Below are 26,541 nucleotides of genomic sequence, written 5' to 3'. Positions count from 1 at the left end.
TGCGGGCATATCCCCGGTGGGGGGTGTGCAAGAGGCAGCTCATCGATGACTCTCTCTCATCGATGTTTCTAACTCTCTATCTCTCTCCCTTCCTCTCTGTACAAAATCAATAAAATATATTTTAAAAAATAAAATAAAATAATTATAAAGTTTATCAAATTTATAGATGTAAGATATCCTATATAATTAAGGGGTAATTTGCAAATTGGCCATCATGCCTCACACAAGATGGCAACCCCCATGTGGTCACAAGATGGCCTCCCCATGGCATCCCAAGATGGCCACCCCCATGTCGTCACAATATAGCTTCCACAAGATCACCAGCAGGGGAGGGAAGATGTGGGCAATTAAGCCAGCAGGGGAGGGCAATTGGGGGCAAACAAGCCAATAGGGGAGGGCATTTGGAGTGACCAGACCTGCAGGGAAGGGCAGAATTGAGAGAGAGAGAGAAAGAGAGAACAGGCAGAAACAAAGGAGCAGTCAGTGGGTGTGTATTAGTTGTTTATTTCTGCATCTTATGATGTTTTCAACCATTAAACAGCTAGGAGGCCACAGAGACACAGGGCCTCACAGGGACCGCCCATTCTCAGAGACAGCAGAGAATTCTGCCAAGAACAGCCTTTCAGATGCAAACCAACCCATCCTGAGCCCATATTGCCAGCCACTCCAACATGCCCCAAATCACTCAGGAACTGGGAGCAGACAAATAGAGGTCACACCACAGGCCCAACTCCCCCAGATTAATACAGACCAGCTGATCTTAAACTACTCGCCCCACCCTGCCTTGTGTTTCCCATGGGAACCCCAATAAAGGCTTTTGCTAGGCTGCCCAGCACCTGCACCTGCTTCCTGAGGAAATCTGGGGCTTCCCCAGGAATAGCAGGCCCCTCCTCTCATGAAGTAAAATGAATAGAAGTCATCTCTCCATGGATTTAACTCTCCTTGTCATCAAACAGTCACTTCCACACACTGAAACCCCAGGGATCCATTTGAACAGGTGAGTCAAGAGCTTCCAGGGAGAAGGTGACATTGACATCCCAGGACGGTCCCTCTAGCCTGGAGTCCACACCTCGGTCCTGTCTTGAGAAGAAGGGAGGATCCACCAGGAGCTCTGCATCACCTTCTGGGGGTCTCCACACCTGCGGGGCCAACACAGGTCTCAGCTCAGAGACTGGGCCACTCCAGGCAGGGCCAGACAGCTCGGCCCCACCTGGACCTCAGGGCCAATCCCTGAACGTCCCCAGGAGAGACAGGCCTGCTCACCTGGTGTAGTAGAGCCAGGTGATCATGTAGGTGAGGAGGAAGCCAGCCCCCATGAGGGCTCCTCTGATCAGGGTGAAGATCAGGGACCAGGAGCCCTGCTGCTGCTCAGTCACACATCTGCTGGAGTACGGGCTGCCTGGGGGTGATGGAAGAAGATGATGTGTTGACCGGGTCTCAGTCCATCCCCAGCTCCCACACCTGGCCTGTAATTCACTCTGCACAGAGAGCATGCTGGGAGCCCCGCGGGTGCTGAGCCCAGCATGTGAAATCCTCTCTGCCTCCAGCCCTCAAGGGGCAGCTCCAGGAGAATTCTGCCAGGAACAGCCTTTCAGATGCAAACCAACCCATCCTGAGCCCATATTGCCAGCCACTCCAGGACCCATGGTGCTGAGGACTGGGGAGTCTCAGGGTTTGTTCCTCCAGCACCAGCTCAGGTGACAGCAGCCACTCCCAAGACTCAGTCTCTCCTCTTCCCACCTCCTGGCACAACCCACTGTTGGTCCTGTTCAGGCAAGAGATAGAGGGTCCTGTCCTAACAATCACCCCTGTCCCCCCACAGCCTCCTCTCCAGCTCCACCTTCTCTCTGACCCACTCCTTTCTCCATGGTTTCTGCCCCCAGCAGGTCCTGATCTGGCAGCAGCAGGACAGAGGCGTCCTGGGCTCCATTTCTGGCCTCACAGCTCAGTCTGAGTCCCTCACTGAGCCCTGAATGTAGGCTCAGGGAACAGTTGGTTTAGGGCCCTGCTGAGCAGGAGGTAACTGCATAGGAGGTTTTGCCATGGTCCCCCTCCAGCAGCCTCACCCCCAGCTGCCAGCACAGGGAGGAGGCCAGCTGGGCCCTGGTGGAGCAACTACAGAGCAGAGCCTAGTCCTCCCAGGAGCAGGAGGGTCCCAGCAGCTGCTGAGGGGTCTGTGGGGAATGAGGACAAAGAATCAGAGGTGCCTCTAACATCTCCAGGCACCCAGGTGACTTACTCCAAAGGTGCACATCTTCCTGCCCCCACCTCACCCCCACTCCCGTCTCAGTCCACTTCCCACTCACAGGCCACGGAGAGGCTGAGAGAGACACTTTGGGAGCCCAGCCGGTGCTGAGCTTGGCAGGTGAACTCTCCTTCCTGTGCAGGCCCCACAAGAGTCAGCTCCAGGATCCCGGTGGTGGAAATGTTGGTGGCGTTCAGGCCTGGGGACCCCAGGAACCAGCTCAGCTTGGCAGGGGGGTTGCTGTCAGCCACACAGAGCAGCCTCAGGGCCTCTCCCTCCAGGATGGAAAGGGATGTGGTTTGGAGATTCTTGAAGGCTTTGGGTAGAGAAATGTAGAGAGAGGGAAAGAGAGAGAGGAAGAGAGGGAGAGGTGTGGAACATAGATGCAGGCATGCACCCACCCACCAGAGGTGAGGGACTAGGATGACGATTTTCTTCCTTGCCCTTCCCAAGTCTGATCCCAGTCAAGATCCAATTCCCCCTATGATTTACCATGGTCTCAGGGGCAGGTCCCAGCCAGAGAGGAGGGGTTCTTTCCTACCTGTGTCATTTCTGAAGGAGATGCCCATGGTGAGGTTCCTTAGGGCATCTGGTATTAAAAAAATATGGCCCCACTTCAGAGTGGAGAAGTGAATGGAAGTCACCCACATCCCAAGGAGGGAAAGTGGGACCAGGAAGGTAGGGTTCTATTTTTCTGGCAAACTTCCCAGCTACATGCAGATCCATGTCCAGCTGATCTCAGGTTAGCTCAGCCTCCTACACACACACACACACACACACACACACACACACACATACACACACACACACACACACACACACACACACACACAAACACCAATCCTACTATCTCTAGGGACCCAGCCATCCCTCAACACTTACAGGAGACATTGAGCCGGATGGTTCTCTGTGAGGTAAACAGAGGCCATTCCCATTTCACCTGACATGTGAGGTTGGTGCCATGGTCCTGGGGCTTCAGGGTGAAGGCGAGCACTGAGGAGTGGCGGGTCTGGGGGTTCAGCGAGGCCACAGCGACTCCCGCCCACGAGAAGGTGAAAGGTGTTCCCCCTTTGCAATTCCGTGACAGGATGCAGGTCAGCTGTGTGGGGCGGCCAGACTCCAGCAGCTCCGGAATCTGGATGTGGGGTTTGTCTGTCAGGGAGGAAGAGGAGAGAGGGAGGTGCCTGGGCCACAGCAGGGAGGAACCCAAAGTGTGATCCTGAGTGGGACTCAACCTCAAAGACCCTGAGCTCCCCAGGCCCTGTGATCCTCCAACCACCCAAGGCCCAAGGCCTGGATCAGGGAGGGTCCCAGTGTCCTGTTCCTGCTCTAGGATGGGTCCCACGTCGGTGGGTCCTCTCCGGGCCCCTGCTTTACCTGTCACCTGCAAATCCAGCATCTCTTTGAAATTATATTTCACAGAGTCTCCTCTCTCCACTCAGAAGAAGTAGCATCCTGTGTCAGTCATCCTGGCGTCTGTGATGATCAGGGAACAGTCGGAACTCGGGTTTGCGAGGATGAATCGGTTTTTCGTATCTGGCTTCACTGTTCCATATTGTTTGCTCGAGGCCACAGGATCATCAGAGTTTGTGTTGTCTCCATCCCGGTACCAGTAGGTGTAGAGAGTGCCATAAGACCTCAAACTCCAAGGGTAGGTGAAGGAGCAGGGCACTTGGACACACAGACCCTCATGCACTGTCACTGTTTCCTGCACTTGGAGCTTATACTGGTAGCCTGGCTGCTGCTGCAGGGACCCTGGTGGAGAGGGAGAGAGGCTCAGCGGTCGCCCCTGATGATCCTCCACCCTCCCAATCCCCCTCCCTCAGCCCACTCACCCCCCCACAGCAGGGGCAGCAGCAGCAGCAGCAGCAGGGGCACCATGTCTGCCTCAGGCTGGGCAGAGTGGGTCCAGGTCCCTGTATCGGGGGTAAGGGTGGGGAAGTGCCCAGCTCTGGGGCGGGGCCTTAGGACACCCCAACAGGAAGCTGTGGGGAAGTGACTGTGGCCAGGCTGGAAGGGGAAGTTGGCCTCCACAAGACGTGCGGGTGAGGTGGTAGCTGATGAACCCTCCTGTTTCCCTCCCACCCAACCCTGCCTGTGGATATTCTGAAGCCCCCAGAGGTTGAGAGGCCTGACCAGGTGTGAATCTGAAAGTAATCCCCTTACAGATGGTGTATAAGTAGAGAGGGAGGTGACCCAGGATGCCACTGTGGTCAGAGCTTGACTTGGGAAAGACCCACCCTTGAGCTGAAACAATTGATCAGTCTGGATAACTCTAAATTTTTTTTTTTTTTTTTTTTTTTAGACAACTCAAGTAATGGCAACAGAAAAAGGAATTTAGATTCAACTCCAGTTGCAGGTAGAACCCCAGCAAAAACTTAAGCATTTAAGCCCTTTGTTCTGAGAGCTTTCTGGGGACATGAGAAACACACGTTGTGTCTTTCAGGGTCTGAGGGACCTGGGACAGAGACAGAACACAGGCCCCTCAGAAGGCCATGTGTGAAGGGAGATCTCGCCCTATTTGGAGGGACCTAGAGGTAGGGCCTTAGCACAGCAGTAAATTCCCCACCTTACAGCTCAGGAAGCTCCCCCTTCAAACCCTTCATGTGCTCCACCCATTTTCAAAGGGGCTAGAGTGATGTGAGGATATAACCTGAAATCCTACTGTTCCTTTATGAAAGGAAGAAACTTGATCAATGTGAAACTTCATTCTCAGTAACAAATTGTGCAACTGAAAGAAATGTTTCTTTAATTTCACAGGAGAAAAAGAAATATCAATCATCCATGCAGAAGGGAACACTGAAGTCTCTCTCTATTCTCTATATTGTCTATATACATATAAAAGGCTAATATATAAAGTGTTCCCTTGGGAGTTCAATCACTCGCTATGATGTGTGCTGACCACCAGGGGACAGTGTTAAATGAAGGAAGGCCCCAATTGGCCCTGACCACCAGCCAGGCCTAGGGACCCTACACATGCGCCAAACCTCTAGGCCTATATAATAAAAGCCTAATATGAAATCGACAGAACTGTGGAATGACCATTGCTATAATACACACTAACCACCAGTGGCAGACACCCAACATGGGGGCTGAACCAGCCCGAAGGCCCAAGGTCAGCCAAGGTGGTGCCAGCACAAGTCTCCCATTGCCATGCTGGATGCATGCAGCAGGAGGCGAACATCAGCAGCAGCAGGGGGCGAGGCTGACAGACAGGGCTGGCGAGTGGGCGGCACCAGACCAGCCAAGGGAGATGCCAGCACAGGCACCCCAAATTGCCCTGCTGGTCGCCCCAAAGATTGGCCCTGATCACTGGCCATGCCTAGGGACTCTACCTATGCATGATTTCATGCACTGGGCAACTAGTATAAATATAATATTCTAATAATTAATAATATAAGATGGACGTTTATTACTATGTGACAGAATTAATCTCCTATGAAGAGGCAATCAAAGAGTATCAGGTAAAAACAGTAAAGCCTGGCCAGGTGGCTCAGTGGAATGGAGTGTCATCCCAAACCAAAAAGTTGTGGATTCAATTACCGGTCTCAACACATACCAAGGTTGCAGGTCACATCCCTTCTATGGACATGTAGGAGGCAACTGATTGATGTTTCTCTCTCTCTCTCTCTCTCTCTCTCTCTCTCTCTCTCTCTCTCTTTCTCTCTCTCCCTCCCTCCCTCCTTTTCCTCACTCACAAAAATCAACAAACATATCCTCAATAGAGGTTTTAAAAAATTGTCGGGAACATGCCTTATGCTGGGGTGCCAGACAGCTATGTCACAAGGCTTAAAAAAAAAAAAAAAAAAAAAAAAAAAAAAAAAAGTCTGTACTTTTTTTCATTTGTCTTACATTTTGGGCTTAAACATTTTCACCTTCGTGACTTAATGCCATATAGTTTCTCGTGTTAGAAAAATCCATGTGTAGCAGACTTCGTATGTTTTTGAAGCAATGATCTTGCCATCTGTATCAATATCAGGCTCCATAAAGGTGGGTCTACCCCTGACTCTGGTGTAAGTGAAAGGAGGGATCCAGCTCCCCTGCCACCAATCGGGACTCCTCTCGTAGTACAATGATGACTGTCCAGTGCAAGCAGAGGACTAAAGAAAAGCATGATTTCCATGGTTGTGCCCCAACAAGTCACATCCCTGAGTGGTCTAGCAAATCTCAAGCTGAGATATAAAACAGACAAGAAATAATAAGTGTTGGCAAGAATGTTCAGAGAGGGGATCCCTCTTGCACAGTTGCTGGAAATGTAAATTGGAGCAGCCACTACGTAAATCAGTAAGGCAGTTCCTCAAAAATTATAAATAAAGCTGACACATGACCCAGCAACACCACTTCTGGGTATTTATTTAAAGGAAATAAAACACTAATTTGAAAAGACATATGCACTCCTATGTTCATTGCAGGAGCATCTACAATATGTGGAAGCAACCTAAGTGCCCATCAGACAATGAATGGACAAAGAAAGTGTGCTATATATACAGTGGAATGGTGTTGTGCTTTAAAAAGAAGGAATACATGACATTTGGGTCAACATGGATGGATCGTGAAGGCATTGTACTAAGTGAAGTACATCAGAAAGAGAAGTAAAGTATGATCTCACTTATATGTAGAAAGGTTAAAAGAATCAAACCCAAAGATACAGTGAACTGATTGATGGTTATTGGAGCCAGAGCCTGTGGGGTGGGCAAAATGAATGAGCTTGGTCAATGGTACAAACTTCCAGTTATAAAATGATTAATTCATGAGGATGTGATGTACAGCCTGGTGACTGTAGTCAATAATAGTGGGTACTGCCCTGCCAATAGTGTACCCACTATTGGTTAAGCATCAACCTATGAACTGGGAAGTCATACTTCGATTCCCTGTGAGGGCACATGCATAGGTTATGGGCTCAATCCCCAGGAGGGGGCTTGCAGAAGGCAGCCAATCAATGATTCTCATCACTGATATTTCTAACTCTCCCTCTCACTTACTCTTTGAAATAAATAAAAATATTTTTCAAAATAATAATAATAATAGTGGGTATCAACACTATTAACTAAAATAATGCAGTTAATCATACTGTCTTGTATATTTGAGAATTGCTATGAGTTTATTGCTAAGAGATAAATAGTTAAAAGTTATCACAAGAAATAAAGTGCGTAACTATGTGGTGATGAACAAGGCATATTATAAAACTATTTTTTAAATTTTATTTTATTGTTTTTATGTAAAAATTTAAGAAGAAAATAAAACAGTAGATGCCAACCACCACCCCCTCCCAACAAAAAATCTAGAAAAGAAAAAAAAAAAGGCATATTTTCCCAGTATAGACATATACCAAATCATTAAATTGGACCATTGAAATGGGCATAATGTCATACATCAATTATGACTCAATAAAACCTAATACTGAAAAGAAAAAAATAAACCTCAGGCTAGGTACTTGGTTTAGATTAGTGTGGTCAAAACTTCCAAGCAGTGTTGCCTTTCAGTTCCATTTGTACTCCAACACGGGCATAACAAACCCTGGCATTACATTCCCACTACTGGAGCACATAGTGGGGCTTCTGTGTTCCTCGCTGGCCCTTGACTAATGGAATCTCAAGAGAGGAACCAATGAGCACTGGGTGATGTCAACGGCCTTCAGGATAACACAGTCAACTAGGAATGCAGGAGACTTTCTCTGGTGAGGTAGAGGATGTGTTTAGCAAACATCACACCTAATGCAGCAGCCCTGGGTCCTAGTCTAGCAAGACAAGAACAGTAACTTAAAGCTATGAAAATTGAAAAGAAAACAAAGGATGAGTGGGGGAAAAAAAAAAAAGCTGTGATACATTTACATGATGGAATACTACTCAGACATAAAAAAGAAGAAAAAGTTACTCTTTGATACAGCATGGATGGACCTGTAGGTTATTATGTTAAGTGAAATAAGCCAGCCAGGAAAGAAATATCATATGAATTCACTAATTGGAATCTAATGAACAAAATAAACTAATAAACACAATGGAAACAGACTCATAGAGAGCAGACTGACATCTGTCAGAGGGGAAGCAATTGCAGGGCTGGGTGAAAAAGGTGAAGAGATTAAGAAAAAACACTCATGGACACACACAATAGTATGACAATTACCAGAGGGATAGGGGTTTTGGGGAAATAGAAGAGGGTATAGGGAAAACAAATGGTGACAGAAGAAAACCTGGCCTGAAGTGGTGAACACAAAACACAATATACACATGATGTATTACAGAATTGTACACCAGGAACCTATATATATATATATATATATATATATAATTTTATTGACCAATGTCACTCCAAATCAAAAAACAAAACTGTTTTTCATCATAAATGATTGTGCATATAGAAATACCCACAAGTATTTACAGATACATTTGGTGTCTTAACGAGAGAGTTAGTAATATTGCTAGAGACGAAAATTACATTACGAGTCGACCAGATGTCCCAGCCCAGACCTGGTCTCCGCAAGTGAGGTGGGAGTTGACCAGATGTCCATGCCTGAACTTGGTCTCTGTGAGGGAGGCTGGGTTGACCAGTTGTCCCAGCCCTTGGTCTCTGCGAGGTAGGCAAGGATCTACATGATGTCCCAGCACGGACTTGGTCTCTGCGAGGGAGGCGGGGTCAACAAGATGTCTCGGCACCGACTTGGTCTTCGGGAGGGAGGCAAGAATCTGCCCGATGTCCTGGCTCTGACTTGGTCTCCGCGAGGGAGGTGGGATCTACCAGATGTCCGGCCCGGACTTGGTCTCTGTGAGTGACGCAGAGTTGACCAGATGTTTCACCCTGGTCTTGGTCTCCGCGAGGGAGGCGAGGTTGACCAGATGTCTGGCCCGGAACTGGTCTCTGTGAAGGAGGTAGGGTCATCCAGTTTTCCCAGCCCTTGCTCTCCGAGAGGGAGGCAGCGGTCAACCAGATGTCAGGCCCGGACTTGGTTTCTGTGAGTGAGGCAGAGTCGACCAGATGTCCCACCCTGGTCTTGGTCTCCATGAGGGAGGCGGGGTCGACCAGATGTCCTGGCCTGGACTAGGTCTCTGGGAAGGAGGCGGGGGTTGACTAGATGTCCGGCCTGGACCTGGTCTCCGGGAGGAAGGCAGAGTCGACGAGATGTCCTACCCTGGGCCTGGTCTCCGTGAAGTAGGCAGGATCGACCAGTTGTCCTGACCCTTGGTCTCCGAGAGGGAGGAGGGGGTCGACCAGATGTCTGGCCCGGACTTGGTCTCCATGAGGGAGGTGGGGGTCAATCAGATGTCCCAGCCTGGACCTGGTCTCTGCAAGGCAAGCAGAGGTTGACCAGTTGTCCCGGCCCAGACTTGGTTTCTGGCAGTGCTTCAACGTAGTTGGGTTGACCAGTTGCATGTGAAGATGAGATGAATGATTGGCAACAAGGGGCTGGGGGCGGGGGTGGAGTCAGATGAGATGAGCTGAGCTGAGTGCTTGAAGACTGGGAGCTGAGCCGCACAGAAAATGAATGTTGCATTCATTCATTTAAATAAAAAATCACATTACAAAAATAAAGTGCTTTCCTATATCACAGAAATAAATCCAAATTAGAATGTTTGAAAAGACTAGAGTCCAAGTGCATGTGCAATGGTGGGGGGGCATGGCCTGTGCGGATGGCCCACTATGGGAGTGCCACTCATCCCAGTCAGCCAAGCGGCTGTGGACCCGCCCTTTGAGTGGCTGTGGACCTGCCCTCTGAGCAGATGCTCCCTGGTCCGGCATCCTCTGTGGAGCCAGAGCACTCCCCTCTCCAGGGGACCAGGTGGGGACCCTGGACAATAGCACTGAGAGACAGTGGAATAGGCCTCAGTCCGGGGGTGGCCACCTACCTCCCAGCCTCTGGAATCAGCTCTGCAAAACCTTCAGGCATCCAGAGGAGACAATAGGGAGTGAGGGTGAGGAGCCTGGGGCAAGGAGGTGACAATTGTAGCCCAGATTCCTGCCTCTTATCCCAGGGTTTACAGCAGGAGCAGCCACTCATCAGGGACAGCCAAGCGGGGCTCCCACTATGGTAGCATACTGACCACCAGGGAGTAGCTCCTGCATTAAGTATCTGCCCCCTCGTGGTCAGTGCTCCTCACAGCAACTGGTCAGCCAGTAGTTATGGTCATTCCACCATTCGGACCCTGGGCTTTTATTATATAGGATGCCATTGACAATAGCATCAAAATTATATATACTTAAAATATATATGTATTTAGAGATGTACATAAAAATATATTATGGCCTTTCTCAATGGAGGAAATTATAAATCTGTTTAGGAGGACATTAAGATGCAAATAAATAGACAACATTCATGTTAATGGATATGGCAACTATATATATATATATAAAAGCCAAGCAACCAAAACAGTGAAGCGACCAGAACAACCAGAATGATTACTTACTATGAGGCACACTGCAGTAGCCAACTGCCCCCCCCAACCCCCAGAGCCTGTCCTCCTGTCCAATCCTGCCCCCAATCAGCCCTCCCACCAATTGGGAGAGGGCTGGTGGCCAACATCCCATGTCCCCTCTCTCTGCCAGCCTGGCCCTGGTCAGCCCCCATCAGGGCAGGCCAGCTGGAACCCACCCATGCAAGAATTTCATGCACTGGCCCTCTAGTATTGTATAAAAAGTCTAGCCTACCCAAATTAATCTGCAGTTAAAAGAACATGTCACCAACCTCCCAGGTGACTTTTGTAGAACTTGGTGCCACTATTGTAAATTTAGTATATTGAAGTAAATTTTTCCAAATTCAGTCAAGGCAATCATGAAAAACAATCAATGTATGAGGACTGGCTCTATAAGATGTGAAGATATATTAAAATGTTATAGAAAACAAGACATCACTGTGCTGACACAGGGTTAGACCACTACACTGTGGAAACAGAACAGAGTACCTAGAAATACCATACACCTAAACCACAGGAAACGCCATGCATGATAGAGGGGCTGATGCACAGAAGTGATGAGAAGATAAGCTTTTCAATAATATGTGTGGGCAGTGAGGAACCCGAATGCAGTGGAATGAGATTGCACCCCTAGCTCCTATTATGCACTGAAACCCAGGGCAGATGGAGATCTATTGTTTTACCATAGACAAGACAGTAGAGCTCTTAGAAAGTAATATCTTGCAATATCTCCAAGAATTTAAGGTAGGAGGGGATTCCTGAACAAGACATAAATAGCACTATTTATAAAGAGAAAAATAGCCCTAGCTGGTTTGGCTCAGTGGATAGAGTGTTGGCCTGTGGACTCATGGGTCCCAGGTTTGAATCCGGTCAAGGGCATGTACCTTAGTTGGGGGTACATCACCAGTAGGGGGTGTGCAGGAAACAGCTGATTGATGTTTCTCTTTCATTGATGTTTCTAACTCTCTCTCTCCCTTCAATCAATAAAATACATTTTTAAAGAGAGTAACATAGGCAATTTGTACTATGTTACAATTCAGGACTCTTCATAAAAGACACATAGGTAGTGTTAAATCATCACCCAACAGGTGAGAGAAGAATTTTACAACACATGCAAGCATCCAAGTGTCGGTTTCCAGAATACAAGAATTTCTACAAATACATAAGAAAATAAAATACAGAAAAACGGGCTCTCTTCAGATGCACCTCATAAAAGATAGAGAACAAACCAGATGGTAAACAAATGAAAAGCAGATTCATATCATTAACAATAGGAAAGCACTCATTAAAGCCACAATAAAATGGTATTATACTAGCTCCAAGTAGACGAACATTATAGTGTCTGAAAGCATACAGTGTAGGTGACAGTGTTGGGCCAATGGTTGTTGAATTGTAAAAAGTGCTTCAGAGAAAACTAGCATCTTCTACTAAACTGAGGACAGTCACACCATACCCAGCAATTCCTCTCCTACACTTCATCCTAGATCAAAGCCACACTACCTGGAAGCCAATGGCCATTTGGGGCAGGTGACCACTTCAAGAGTGGCTTAGGATGTGAGCTGTAAGGGGCTGGATGATGAGTCATAATGGTAAAGCACACACTGGACTTTGAAGACTTCCCACAAGAAAATAAATGTAAAATACTATTTTGATGTTCTGAGACCAATTCCATTGTGGGTGGCATGAGGAATTTCTCCCATACCACCAAGCAATTCAACTACTCAATTTGGACACTACCTACCTGAATGTAGCATCGGATGCCACACGTTTAAGGATAAATTCTTAACCTGCTCTCCTCCTTAATCCCAAGTCAGGTGCTAATCTCAACTCCAGGTTATCACCTGTGATTCAGACCAACAGGCTAGAAGTCAGTAGTTTCTAAGATCTCCTTCCCTTAGTGTTTATTAATTTTCCAGAACAGCTCATAGTTAATATGTAAATATTAGGAAATGTAAAATCCATTTCCCCCATACAACCACTTTGGGCTAAGCTATTATTATGGTCAGGTATTTTAAAACTTTGTTTTTCTAGCCCAAACCAGTTTGGCTCAATGGATAGAGCGTCGGCTTGGGGACTGAAAGGTCTCGGGTTCGATTCTGGTCAAGGGCATGAACCTTGGTTGCGGGCATATCCCCAGTAGGAGGTGTGCAAGAGGCAGCTGATCGATGACTCTCTCTCATCGATGTTTCTAACTCTCTATCTCTCTCCCTTCCTCTCTGTACAAAATCAATTAAAAAATATTTTTAAAAAATTTTAAAAAAATAAAACTTTGATTTTCTAGACTAAATGTGGGTGTGGTGTGTGTTTTTTTCCTTTTTGAAAAGCCAATCTTCAAATTTATTAAATTGCATTTTTGTTATTTAACACATTTCTATTGAATTTATTGGGGTGACATTGGTTCGTAAAGCCATACAGGTTTCAAGTGTGCAGCTCCACAAAACATCATCTGCACACTGCATTGTGTGACCTTCACCACAAGCAAAGTCTCTTTCAATCGCCATTTACCCCTTTTTTGCTCACCAATACCTGGCCCCCATTCCTCTTTCCCTCTGGCTAGCACTAGACTGCCCCAGTTACTTGTTCCAAAATACAATATCACTATTACTTTCTTATTTGTTTAATTATCTCTACTGAACATACATTATAAAGTGATATTTCAAGATAGTATTTGCTTTCTTCTGCTTTCCATCGTCACTACTAATATTAAATTACACTGCTCTTCTTTTTAATGTAATCTGTCTTTTTTCTCTCGGGTTGCTGTTCAGATTTCCTCCTTGTCTTTGGTTTTCTTTGACTCACTCTGATCCTCATACAACTTCATTGTGAAACTCCCTCCCCACCTTGGGCAAAGCCAGCTTTGGCTTTCATTTCCAGGTCAAAGAGGCCAGAGAACCAAAGCTTTTATGATAAGTCTGGGCAAATACAAGTGGGAATTTTGATGTTTTCTTTCTTTCTTTCTTTCTTTCTTTCTTTCTTTCTTTCTTTCTTTCTTTCTTTTTTTCTTTCTCCTGGTTTAGATATTATGCCTAATTTCAGGATTCAAGCTTTTTCTAAATTCTAACCTAATAAGGTTCCATTTAATTTTATTTACTTTTATTTTGTGCATTTATAATAAGGGATTTTGTTTTTAAAGATATATTTTATTCATTTTTTTTACAGAGAGGACAGAAGAGGGATAGAGAGTTAGAAACATCCATGAAAGAGAAACATTGATCAGCTGCTTCCTGCACACCCCCTACTGGGAATGTGCCTGCAACCAAGGTACATGTCCTTGACTGGAATTGGACCTGGAACCCTTCAGTCCCCAGGCAACTCTCAGACCACTAAGCCAAACCAGTTAGGGCCAGGTTGTATTTTTTTATATTTACAATCTCTCCCAAGGATTTTGCTATTTCCAGCAAAAGTCTAGAATAGAAGGATGTCACCTGTTACTACCAAAAGAAGAGTCACAACTCAACTTCTACCACACTGAGAATGGGGTTTGTGTAGTGGATGTGGGGGGCCCAATGCCCATCTAGTGCCACAGTGTAAATGTCCACTTGTTTCTTTGGGGCCACTTTCTAACACGGAGGAGATAACTTATCTGGGTTTGGTGTTTGTTTTGTATCACTGGGGCAGGAACCTGGGTGCTTACTGCTTGTGGCCACCAGGGCCAGTGCTGTGGCTGGACCAGCCCTTGTGGTCTGTGCTGTGATTATGGGACACGCGTCATCAACAACCACAAGGGAACTTTGAAGGAAAAAAAAAAACCCAACAGCTTTTTCACAGTGACTCCCCCAGCCCTTTTCTGCAGTTGTAATTTCCACAGTTTCTGTTCCCATAGTCAGGTCTAAAAATGAAACATTTCAGAAACAAACAATAAGTTTTCAATTTCTCAAAGTCCTGAATATTATAGTTAATCTTAGGCTGTGCTAATCAGTTCTACTGAGAGGTGAAACATGGCTCCTTTGTCTAGTGTCTCCACGCTGTGTACACTACCCACTTGTTAGTCACTTAGTAGCCATCTCGGTTATCAGATCAACTGTCCTGGTGCCATGGTGCTTGTGTTAAAGTCACCCGAGAGTAACCAAAGGCTACATCACAAAGCCTACGTCATTCACCGCCTTCAGCCCATCCTGGAGGCACTCTGTGTCATCTCACACCAGCGCAGGAAGGAGGTGAGTACAGTCCCAGGAGGTATTTTGAGAGGAGAGACCACATTTACATAACCTTCAGAACAGTATATATGTTATAATTCTTCTATTACATCATTCATTATCATTGCTCTTCTCTAATTTATACATTAAATTATATCATGTGTTTGTATAGGGAAAAAATCATCCTGTAGAATAAAAGGCTAATATGCAAATTTCCCCCTCTACCAGGAGTTTGAGCAGGGGGCGGGGCTGACCAGCCAACCACCTTCAGCTCCTTCACCCACTGGGTGATTAGTAAGCCCTCAATATGGTGTAATCATTTGTAATATTACAGAATGTTAAATGCATGTTCTGGTTTGCTTGAAGGCAGTGTCAGGTCAAATCTATTCCATTCACTTATTTTTTTTAATTTAATTTTTAATATATTTTTATTGATTTCAGAGAGAAAGAGAAAGAGAGAGGGACAGAGAGATAGAAAGAGATAGAAACACCAATGATGAGAGAGAATAGTTGATTGGCTGCCTCCCACAAGCCTCCCATTGGGGATCAAGACCACAATCCAGGCATGTGCCCTTGACTGGAATCAAACCCAGAACCCTTCAGTCCACAGACCGCCACTCTATCCACTAAGCCAAACTGACTAGGGCTGCTTTGTTTACTTTTTAAAAAATCCTCACCTGAGGATATGCTTTTTTATTTATTTTTTATTTTTTATTGTTGACTCTTCTATATTTACCCCCCTTTGCCTCCCTCCACCCTTCACACATCTCCGTAGGTATTCACCACATTCTTGTCTGTGTCCACGGACTAGGCATATATATATATACATATATATTCCTTGGTTGAATTTTTCACATCCTTTACACTCCTAACCTCCAAGCTCTGTCATTTTGTTCCATTTATCCATTCATCGGGTCCTATTTTGTTCTTGTTATTTTTTTTCTTTAGATTTTACTTTGCTTTTCAGAGAGGAAGGAGAGAGGAGAGAGAGAGAGAGAGAGAGAGAGAGAGAGAGAGAGAGAGAGAGAGAGAGAGAGGGAGAGAGAGATGAGGGACAAACATAAATTCGTGGCCTCAATACTTATCCTGAGCTGGTATGGAAACGGAGGAATGTGCCCTGACCTGGAATTGAACCTGCAACCAATTTGCTGTAGGGATGATGCTTCCATCAATGGAACCATTGGCCAGGGCTATCTATTTCCACCTGTAATGTCCTCCCAAACAGATTTATCTTTCCTCCACTGAGGAAGTGCACAGTATATCTTTGTGATGAGCATCTCTGAATATTCCAGGAACATAAGTTTTTATGTGTCCATGGCATCTTTCTAACCATCCTGTCTTTCCTTATTCACTGTGCTGTACAGGTGCATTTGAGTTTTCGATTTTGATTTTGTCCTGGAAACCTTGCTGACTCTCTTCTGAAGCCCCTGCATGTATCTGAATGTATTTGTGGATTTTCCTATAAAGACACACTCCTTGATGAAGAAAGTCAGCTATTGTCTTTCAAATTTTCATAGCTTTTACTGATTGTGCTTGCCTGGCTGGACTCGAACCTGGTGCTGCTGTGTGAGATGTGGTGCTTGCAGAGCACACCCTCTATCCGCCAGGGGAGCCTCCTGCATCCCTAGCTGACAGTGAGTGTTATCCTGAAGGCCCTGATATCACTCCTCTCCCTTCCCCCCCTCTAAGCTCATTGGTTCCTCTCTTGAGATTCCATCAGTCATGGGCCAGGGAGGCACACAGAAGCCCCTCTATGTGCTCCAGCAGCGGGAATGTGATGTCAGGGTTTGTTATGCCTGGGTTGGAGCACAAATGGAGCAGAAAGAAAGCACTTATATGAGCCAGGGTGGGGTTCTGAACAGGCACCCAGTGATGAGGGGCCAGGAATGGGGATTTTCATGAACTTTCAGGAGCAACGTTGCTGCTGTGCTGAGGTCCCATCAAATGGGGGGGGGGGGTGCTTTCCTGATGGGTCCTCAGTGCCCTCCCTGTCTCTCAGATCCTCAGACCCTCAAAGCCAACACATGTGCATCCCATGTCCCCAAGAACCCTCAGAGCAAAGACTGTTAACACTCAGCTTTGCCCCTGGGTTCTACCCTCCCCTGCACTTGGGTCTAAATTCCTCTCTCTTTGCCAGCATTTGGTCTAAAAAATATTAAAAATTATTCCAGAATGTTCAACAGTTTCATCTGTAGGGTGGGTTCCCCTGAGTCACCAGGACCAGCTCTGAGTGACTTGGCTCCTAGGTGACCACCTTCTCTTCTTCAACCTCCTCTGTAAGGGGTTCACTTCCAAATTCACATTGGACAAGCCACTCCACCTCCTGGGACCTCAATGCACTTACCTGCAGGTCAGATGGTGTGTGGGGGGCAGATAGGATGATTTCTCAGCCACCTCACCCCCCAAGTCCTGTGGAGGCCAAGTTCCCCTTCCAGCCTAGCCACAGTCTCTCTCCCAGGACTTCCTGTTGGGATGTCCTGAGCTCCACCCCAGAGCTGGGCACTTCCCTCCCTGACACAGGGACTTGGACCCGCTCTGCCTGGCCAGAGGCAGACATGGTGCCCCTGCTGCTGCTGTCCCTGCTGTGGGGGGGGTGAGTGGGCTCAGGGAGGGGGACTGGGCTGGTGGGAGAGGGGCAGGGGCTGCATGTGATCCTCTGTGTCCCCCTTCATCAGGGTCTGTGCAGGAGCGGCCAGGCTATGAGCTCCGAGTGCAGAATTCTGTGACGGTGCAGGAGGGTCTGTGTGTCCACGTGCCTTGCTCCTTCTCCTTCCCCTGGAGTTCATGGTCTTCCTCTAGCAAACTCTACACCTACTGGTACCGGCACAGGCACAATGAAAACTATGCTGAACTTGTGGCCTCAAACGACCCGAATAAACCACCGGAGGAAGAAACAAAAGGTCGCTTCCTCCTCACGGACACCACGACCAACAACTGTTCCCTGCAAATCAGAGACGCCAGGAGGAGTGACACAGGACACTACGTCTTCCGAGTGGAAATAATATATTCTCCATATGTGTTCCAAGGTTATAGTTACCAAGATAGGAAGCTGGATTTGCAGGTGACAGGTAAGGCTTTGGCCCCAGAGAGGACCCAGGGTCATGGGACTCGGTCTTAGGGCAGGAACAGGACACTGGACACGCCTCTCCAGGCCTTGGGCCCAGGGTGATGGGAAGAGATATGGGGTCTGGGGTGAGCTCTGGCTCGAGGTGGGGCCTCTCTCAAGGCCCCACTCTGAGTCCCCACCCCTTGGAGCCCAGGCACCTGCCTATCTCCCCCACAGCCCTGACAGAGGAACCCCACATCTGTATTCCGGAGCCTCTGGAATCCGGCCGCCCCACACAGCTCACCTGCAGCCTGCCAGGGACCTGTAAAGGGGGACGACCTCTCACCTTATCCTGGGCGGGAGCCGCTGTGGACTCGTTGGCCTCTCAGAACCTCAGCTCCTCAGTGCTCACCTTCACCCCGAGGCCCCGGGACCATGGCACCAACCTCACCTGTCAGGTCCAAGTCCAAGGATCTTTGGTGGCCACACAGACAACCATCTGGCTCAATGTCTCCTGTGAGCTTTGGAGGGGTGTCTGGGTCCCAAGGGGCAGGGGGGCCAGAGGGAGGTTCAGTCCTGGGTTCCCTTTCTCAGAGGATTTTGCTGAAGTAAAACCCTCCCCCTCCCACATTGGGGCCCCGGGAGCAAAGGGCAAATGCCCCCTCCTGTCAGCACATTTTCCCTCCCCAGATGCTCCTGTGTTGATGATCAGGCTTTCCCAGGGAATCAGCACAGGTAGGAGCCATTCCCTCCTCTCTGGGGATGAAGGGGGCGGGGCCTCTGCCAGCTCAGGCTCAGGGCCTGGAGGTGACACCCTCCTCCCTCGCCCTGCAGCCCCCTAAGGTGGGTCTGTCCCCTGTACCCTCACCAGCTTCTCACACCCAGGGTGCCACCATAGACTTTGGCTGCTCCCTGTTCCCTTTTCCACGTCTGAGTTTACTTTCTCTCGAGGCGAAGCACAAGCCACATGCCATTTATGGCCTCCCCCGTGTTTAAGGGGGTCACTCAGCATAGTTACCTCACCTGCAGGCTGTGCAGCCCACCTGCACAATCTCTCCCATCTGGGGGCACTCCCAGTCCCGGCCCCCAACCCCTGGCCACTGCTCACTACCTGTCCCTACACAGTGACAACCCCAGGCTCTGCTTTGTCCTATTCCTCTTTCTAGAATTCCCATCTGCCCTCCCTGCTCAGATCCCTGTCCTCCTTCATCTCTGATCCCGTCATTGTCTCCATGAGCCTGCCATGTTCCCATTCCCCACTTTCCTGGGCATGCTCAGTGCGTCCCAGGTCTCCACCCAGGGTCTTGTCCCATCCTGACCATCCCTGATGCTGCCCACAGCTTTAGTCCAGCCTCAAATCTTTCTCTCTCTCTCTTTATTTAAATTTTCACCAGAGAATATATTTCCATTCATTTTCAGAGATAATTGGAGGGAGGGAGGGAGAAGAAGGAGGAGAGAGAGAGAGAGAGAGAGAGAGAGAGAGAGAGAGAGAGAGAGAGAGAGAGAGAGACATTGATCTGACAGACACACATCATTTGGTTGCCTCCTGCACATACCCTCCTGGGAATTGAACCTGCAACACTTTGGTGTTCAGCTCAACTCTCTAACCACTGAGTGACACTGGCCAGGACTCACTCTAGATGACTCCCTCTCTCACCAGCCGCACCCCATCAGCAACTGTAGGAAACCTCACTTCTCACATCACTTCCCTCTTCTGCCTTCCCTGGGCCCCAGACCCCTTCCAGCCTTTTCCTGGACCCGGGGCCCCATGGCCTCAGCCTGCTCCTCAGATTCCCCACCTCTGGTATCATTGCTCTGGTCTCGACCCCCGGCGCCCACCAGGATCTTTCCAGTCTGGGCACCGACCCTCTGCCTCCCTCTGCACAGCTCCCTGCTGCTCTCTAGGGAGCCCAGGGCACAGCCCACTGCCCTCAGCATGGCCCTCGAGGCACCAGACTCTCTGACTCTGCCTCTTCGCCACCATCATCAAGTGCCTGGTGCTTCTGGGCCTTCTGAGACTTTGCAGGTGTCTGTACATCTCCTCTCACCTGCCAGGCTGCCTCCATTCTTGAAGCATCTCCACCTGAGGGGCTGCCCACTTCTCTCCTGTCCACCCTCAGCTCAGTCCCCTTTGTCCTGGGAGCTGGGCCTGAGCAGCAGGGTCACTGTCTCTTGAGCCACCTTCTGTGTTCCTCTCCCCAGCCCTGAAGACTGTGAGCAACCACACGTCCCTGTCTGTCCTGGAGGGCCAGTCCCTGCTCCTGGTCTGCGAGGCTGACAGCAACCCTCCTGCCATGCTGAGCTGGTCCCAGGAGGGGAGACCCCTGAGCCTGCCCCAGCTCTCGGCTCCCGGAGTCCTGGAGCTGCCCCATGTGGGGGCTGGAGATGGAGGGGAGTTCACCTGCCGGGCTCAGCACCCGCTGGGCTCCCAGTATGTCTCCTTCAGCCTCTATGTGCAGAGTGAGTTGCAGGACAGGTGTGGGGGCTGTGGGTGGACTGACACCCGGACAGCACATCACCCTTCTCCCTTCATCCCCAGGCAGCATGCACTCTTGCAGATGTGTGGCAGAGGAGCAGCAGGGCTCCTGGCCCTGGGTGATCACCCTGATCAGAGGGTCCCTCATGGGGGCTGGCTTCCTCCTCACCTACGTGCTCACCTGGCTCTACTACACCAGGTGAGCAACCTTTCTCTCCTGGGGAAGCTCAGGGATTGGCCCTGAGGTCCAGGTGGGGCCGTGCTCTCTGGCTCTGCCTGAAGTTAGAGCAAAGTGGCCAAGCCTCTGAGCTGAGACCGGTGTTGGCCCCACAGGTGTGGAGCCCCCCAGAACGTGATGCAGAGCTCCTGATGGATCCTCCCTTCATCTCAAGATGGGACTGAGGTGTGGGCATCTGGCTAGAGGGACCGTCCTGGAATGTCAATGTCACCTTCTCCTTGGAAACTCTTCAATCAACTGTCTCACATGGACCCTTGGGGTTTCAGCTTGTGGAAGTGACTGAGTGAGGAAAATAAGAGTAAATGCCATGGAGAGAAGTCCTTTATTCATTTTATCTCCTGAGAGGAGAGGCCTGCAATGCCTGGGACATCCCAGATTTCCTCAGGAAGCAGATGTAGGTGCAAGGCAGCCTAGCAAAACCTTTATTGGGGTTTCCATGGGAAACACAAGGCAGGCATAGTGAGCAGTTTAGGGTCATCTGGTGTGTATCAATCTGGGGGAGTTGGGCCTGTGAGTATGGTCTCTATTTATCTGGTCCCAGGTTGTGAGTGATTTGGGGCAGGTTGGGAAATCTGGGGATATGGGCTCAGGGTGGGTTTGTTTGCATCTTTGCTGTCTCTGAGAATGTGCTGGCCCTGGGAGGCCGTGTCTCCTTGGTTTCTAAGCTGTTGACTAGCTCAAGACATCATAAAATACAGAAATAAACAAGTAATACACACTTCTTTCTGCCTCTGCTTCCCCCATTTGAATTGTTCCCTTCCCCCCTATTTCTTTCTCTCTGTTGGTTCTGCCCACTCATCCCCCAATCTACTGCTCCTCTCTGTCCATTCTCAGGTCCAGAAAAAGACTTTTCCTCCCCTTGCCCAAGACTTACCTGGTTACCAACTGAGTTTCTGTTCTTCCATTGGTAGGTGTTGATACACAGTAGAGTCAGGAGTACCTCTCCTTTCACTACTCATAGACATCTACCTCAGAATTATTATGACACATCCCAGCATTTAATCATAAATGAAAACTTTTCTGTGATATCACATGACCATTGATTCTGCTCTGTAGTGTCGGTGTGAGTTTATGAAGTCCAATTACATCTGGATCTCTTCTCTTGGTGGTTGTGGTTGTTGAAGGTGTTTCAATTAAAGGATTTTGGGTATTCCTTGTCATTATTTGTCAATTGGCATTTATATCTTTTCTTATTTTCTAAATATATTTTTATTAATTTGTGAGAGGTAGTTGGAAGGATAGGGAGAGATAGGAATATTAATGATGAGAGAGAGTCATGGATTGCCTGTTTCCTCCTGCCTACTACTAGGGATGAAGCTGTCACCCAAGCATGTGACCTGACCTGGAATCAAACAATGACCTTCTGGTTTCTAGGTTGACATGACACTCAACTTCTGAGCCACCCTCACAAGGCTATATGTATTCATGAATAATAAAAAGTGCAATATTTAAGACAATTTGTCTCTCCATTTTGTATTATTATGTTCATAGGTCTTACATTCATAAGTTTAATAAACTTTAGAGAACATTAATAATTATTTGGATGTAGACAATTATTTTATTTCCTGATTTATTGAGATATTTTTAAACAGAATATATACAAGAGTAAAGTATGCAATGTGCATATTTGATACACCTACATAGTGAAGAGATTACCTCAAAAAAATTCATTAACATTTCCATCCTCTCATAATAATCATTGTTATGGTTATAATACTGATGATGTAGGATATAGAACCATAACAACTTTCAGATATATAATACAATACTGTTAATTGTAGTCATCATGCTATCCAGTCATCCTCAGGAATTACTTATCTTGTAACTGAAAGTTACCCTTAACCAACATCTCCCCATTTCCACACCCCCAGCCCTTGCATCACCATTCTACTCTATTTCTGTGAGTTCAGCTTTTTCAGATTCTACTGTGAGAACATACTCCAGGAAAACAATGACTACTTTAAAAAACAATCCTCACAGTTATGTTTCTCTCATGCAGTTCTAGGTTTCTATCACAAAATCACTTTCCTCTATGCAAAGATGGACTCAACATGTATTACCGACCTAAATATAATACCCATAGCATAGAGGATATTACATTAAGAAATCTTAGATGATAACATAGGGGAAAATCACAGGACATTGGATTTTGCAATGATTTCCTGGATATTTACATGAAAAGCACAGAACAGGAAAGCAAACATAGGCAAGTGGGACTGCGCCCAACTTCTAAACCTTAACACAAAGGGACACTATCACCAGACTCCAGAGGCCACCTGCAGAATGGGAGAGAAGATTGTATCTGTTAATGAGTTAATATCCAGCATATATTACAAACTCTGTCAGCAACCCAAATATCCATTGATGAATAAAAACACTAGAAAAGGTTATGGCCAGCTGGCATGGTTCAGTTTTTGAGTGTCGACCTATGAACCTGGTTGTGGGATCAGGGTTCCTTTCTGGTTGTGAGATCCATTCGTAATGTGGGGCATGCCTGAGGTATTGTATCAGTGATTCTCTCTCATCATTGATGTTTGCATCTCTCTCTCATTCTCCCTTCCTCTCTGAAATCAATAAAAATATATTTGAAATAAAAGGTCAGATGTCTTAGACTGATCTAAATATTTTAACAAAAGACTATAGGCTGGTGGTTTATAAATAGCCGGAATTTATTGGTCTAAGACGTGGAGGCTGGAAGTCTTTCTCTCCCCCAAACCTCCCTCTCTTCCACTCCCTCTAAATTCAATGGAAAAATATCATTAGGTGAGGATAACAAGAAAAAATAAGGAAAAAATAGAAAGACATTACAAACTCATACAAGACAACATAAGCAACCCAAATAGCACAATGGAAGAATGAGCTAAACCTTGAATAGACATTTCTCCAAAGATGATGTCAAATGGCCAACAAAGTCATTAAAAAAGACTCAATATCAATGATCCTAAAGGACTATAAGAGAACTCCCTAGGCCTGTAGGAGTCTTGCTTGGTACATCAGTGCATTAATATTCAAAGCCCCAAATCATATTCCTACACAGACAAGGAAGGAAGGGTGAAGGAGCATAGTAAGCCTGGGTTAGAAAAAATGATGAGGGAAGTGTAGTGATACACAGCTCCAATGGTCACACACCCAAAATTCACATTTGAAACTTTATGTCATGTGAGTTTCACCCCCACAAAAGTTTGGTCATTAGCTTATTTGGAATATACACAGGCGGGCACACACACACACACACACACACACACACACACACACACACAGTCCTCTCTCTGGGATGAATTCTGTGGCCCTTCTTGAATGTGCAAATGGTTGCTTCCTTTCCCCAGTTCTTTCCTGTGGGTTGCTTTAGGATGGGCCTTGTGCTCTGAGGTGAGTCATCCTGGTCCCTTGTCTGTCCCTGAGGCCCATCATGCCTGGCACAGGTTATGAGGAAATTTCCTCTTCTGCTTTTCTGACTATACCTGTGGCTTGGAGGGAGGGGGGAAGGAGAAGGAAGAGGAGGAGGAGGAGGAGAAGGAGGAGGAGGAAAGAAAGAGAGAGAGAAAGAGAGAGAGACAGAGAGAGAGAGAGAGAGAGAGAGAGAGAGAGAGAGAGAGATCTGATAGAGAAACATCAATTGGTTACCTCCCATACTCCCATACATGGTCCAAATTGGGATCAAACCTGAAACTTAAGTATGTTCAGTAATTGGGCATCGAACCCACAATCTTTTGGTACAGGGGATGATGTTCCAAACAACCAAGGGTGACCAGGGCAGCTTACTTCATTTTTAATCTCCTGCACCTAGTACAGTGCAAAGCCGAGGCAAATGTTCAAATGTATTTATGAATATTTCAAAAGCTTTGACTTCCCGCAAAAAAGGGTTTATTATGGAAGGTAATTTCCTATATTGCTGGTGCTAGTGAGAAAGCATACAAACATCTAACAGTCTTTCCAGCCTCTGGGCAATAAATGCATATGATCAATATTTCTTCTTGTTATTACTGGTGTCTACCCATTCTTCCTCTTTTTTAAAATATATATATATTGATTTCAGAGAGGAAGGGAGAGGGAGAGAGAGATAGAAACATCAATGATGAGAGAAAATGATCGATTGGCTGTCTCCTGCACACCTCCTACTGGGGATTGAGCCTGCATCCTGGGCACATGCCCTTGACTGGAATCAAGCCTGGGACCCTTCATTCTGCAGGCTGATGCTCTGAGCCAAACCAGCTAGGGCCCATTCTTCCTCTTCATGCCCAGTTTCCTCCCCAGACCCCTGCTTCTCCTTTATTGCTCTAACCTTCCCCCAACACTATCCTTCTCTTTACGTCACTCTGAGATTTCAATTCCTAGTGGTGGCCTGCCAAACTTGGTAGATCCCCTAAGACATAGATCAGTTCATTGGGGGAACTTCTTTTGGGGACATTTTGGTGGCAAATGCTAAGTGGAATCTTAGCATTTTGCTGGTACAAGTTCAAAAGAAGAAGGCAAGCAGAGGGATGAGAGGAAAAGCACAGAGATGAACCCAGCCCACTCCCACCCCTTCTCCTGACTTTTCCTTCCCAAGAAGAACACAGCCTTTCCAAAGCCCCTTGGACTTAGGTGCCCTGATGGCCTTGTAAGTTGGGATCCTTGGCAGAGCTGAACCCAGGTGTGCTCCAGAACCACGGACAGCGCCAACCCTCTGAACAAGAGCTCCCCAGCTGGATGGATTGCACCCTGGAGGTCAAGCTTTGCTCTGTCTCCTGTGGAGGTAAGGCTGAGGAATGAGGCTGGTGACATTCTGTCCCTTGGGCCAGAGGTGCAGCCAAACTCCTCCTGAGTTTCCCCCTGGAATCACCCTCATCCTAGGGAAGAGGAGACAGCTACACAGACACATGCATTTCTAGAGGTCACTGGATCTTTGCCCCTCATCCCCTCCAGAAAACCTGTTACACTCTACTCTCACCCCTCCAGAAAATCTGTCAGACTCCTCCTCTTCCCTTACTTCCTCCTTATTATTGTGCTTTTAAACCGTTTCTGGTACTGTCACAGAACTATGCACAATGCAAAACATGATCAGTAAGCCTTTTCTGTGTCTGGAAGAATTCCAAGTCCATGTCATCAGCTGAAGTGAAAAAGAAGTAGCAGAAGTTGTGTTGAGAAATTGTATTTGGAGCTGGTAGGTCACGCAAATAAATTCTAAATTTTAACTTATTCTACATATAGTGTAAATATTCAGAGTGTGGAAATGATTCTGTGGCCTTAGTGGACCACAGCATGAGATAGTTGTCCTTAAGAACAGAGCAAGGTAGGCCAAGTTGGGGGGTAGGGGAATCTTGGAAAGATGGATAAATTTTTTTTTAATGTTTGGAGTCAACAAAAAGGAAATTCACACAGTGAAGATGGAAGAAGCAAGAAGTCAAAAGCAATGAGACAAGTATTTGGAGCCACTTTTTATTCAAATAGACTGCTGACTCTGAGCAGTCACAGAGAAGCTAGGTAGAACATTCAAGAATCTCAAGGAGGCATAGCCAGTTTGGCTCAGCAGATATAGCATGGGATTGAGGACTGAAGGGTCCTAGGTTTGATTCACATCAAGGGCATATACCAGGTTACAATCTCAGTCCCTGGTAGGAGGCACGAAGAAGTCATAGGACCAATGATTCTCTCTCATCATTGATGTTTCTATCTCTCCCTCTCCCTTCCTCTCTGAAATCAATAAAAAGGTGGAAGAAGGAAAAAAAGGAAGAATCTCATGGGGCCCAAAAAGAGGTCTTGCCAAGGCGGAGGCGCAGTTAAGACTAAAAAATAGATGAGCCGCAATAGGGCCAGAAGCCTGGTTTTGAATTCCCTCAGTCCTTGATGGGATTGTAGTGACCCACCTGCTACAGGCCACAGGAAATACACCTGGAGGAGGAGGAGGAGACTACCCAGGGTCTACATTGCAGTCTATGTAGTTTGTCATTGCTCATCAGTCGGGGTGCAATCCGGAAGACACCACCCTTAGCACTATGAGAAGACGGGATTTATT

The 26,541-nt window shown here is 47.3% G+C and overlaps 3 protein-coding genes across 3 annotated transcripts in view; 1 reads left to right on the top strand and 2 right to left on the bottom strand.

Moving 5' to 3' along the window:
• The window catches only part of LOC118714888 (sialic acid-binding Ig-like lectin 5), a 43,764-nt gene that overhangs the window by 11,770 nt on the left and 5,453 nt on the right, over positions 1-26,541 (bottom strand). The gene's annotated exons all lie outside the window — the stretch shown is intronic.
• The window catches only part of LOC118714889 (sialic acid-binding Ig-like lectin 14), a 66,802-nt gene continuing 40,744 nt past the window's right edge, over positions 484-26,541 (bottom strand). Inside the window, exons 6-7 of the mRNA XM_036430358.2 lie at positions 1,264-1,399; positions 484-1,139 (exon numbers count right to left, since the gene is read on the bottom strand). Coding sequence (XP_036286251.1) covers positions 1,052-1,139; positions 1,264-1,399 — 224 coding nt within the window. The 3' untranslated portion in view covers positions 484-1,051. The remainder of the gene's footprint in view (positions 1,140-1,263; positions 1,400-26,541) is intronic.
• LOC118714904 (sialic acid-binding Ig-like lectin 14) lies at positions 14,685-20,847 on the top strand. Its single transcript, XM_045578891.1, has 8 exons — positions 14,685-14,807; positions 16,476-16,560; positions 17,426-17,854; positions 18,070-18,348; positions 18,523-18,639; positions 19,990-20,292; positions 20,372-20,507; positions 20,642-20,847. The coding sequence occupies exons 1-8, from the start codon at positions 14,685-14,687 to the stop codon at positions 20,676-20,678; spliced, it is 1,509 nt and encodes a 502-aa protein (XP_045434847.1). The 3' UTR covers positions 20,679-20,847.

This window comes from Pipistrellus kuhlii, unplaced genomic scaffold (genome assembly GCF_014108245.1).
Source record: "Pipistrellus kuhlii isolate mPipKuh1 unplaced genomic scaffold, mPipKuh1.p scaffold_m20_p_108, whole genome shotgun sequence".
Lineage (NCBI taxonomy): Eukaryota > Metazoa > Chordata > Mammalia > Chiroptera > Vespertilionidae > Pipistrellus > Pipistrellus kuhlii.
This window is presented reverse-complemented; position numbering and strand designations above follow the sequence as displayed.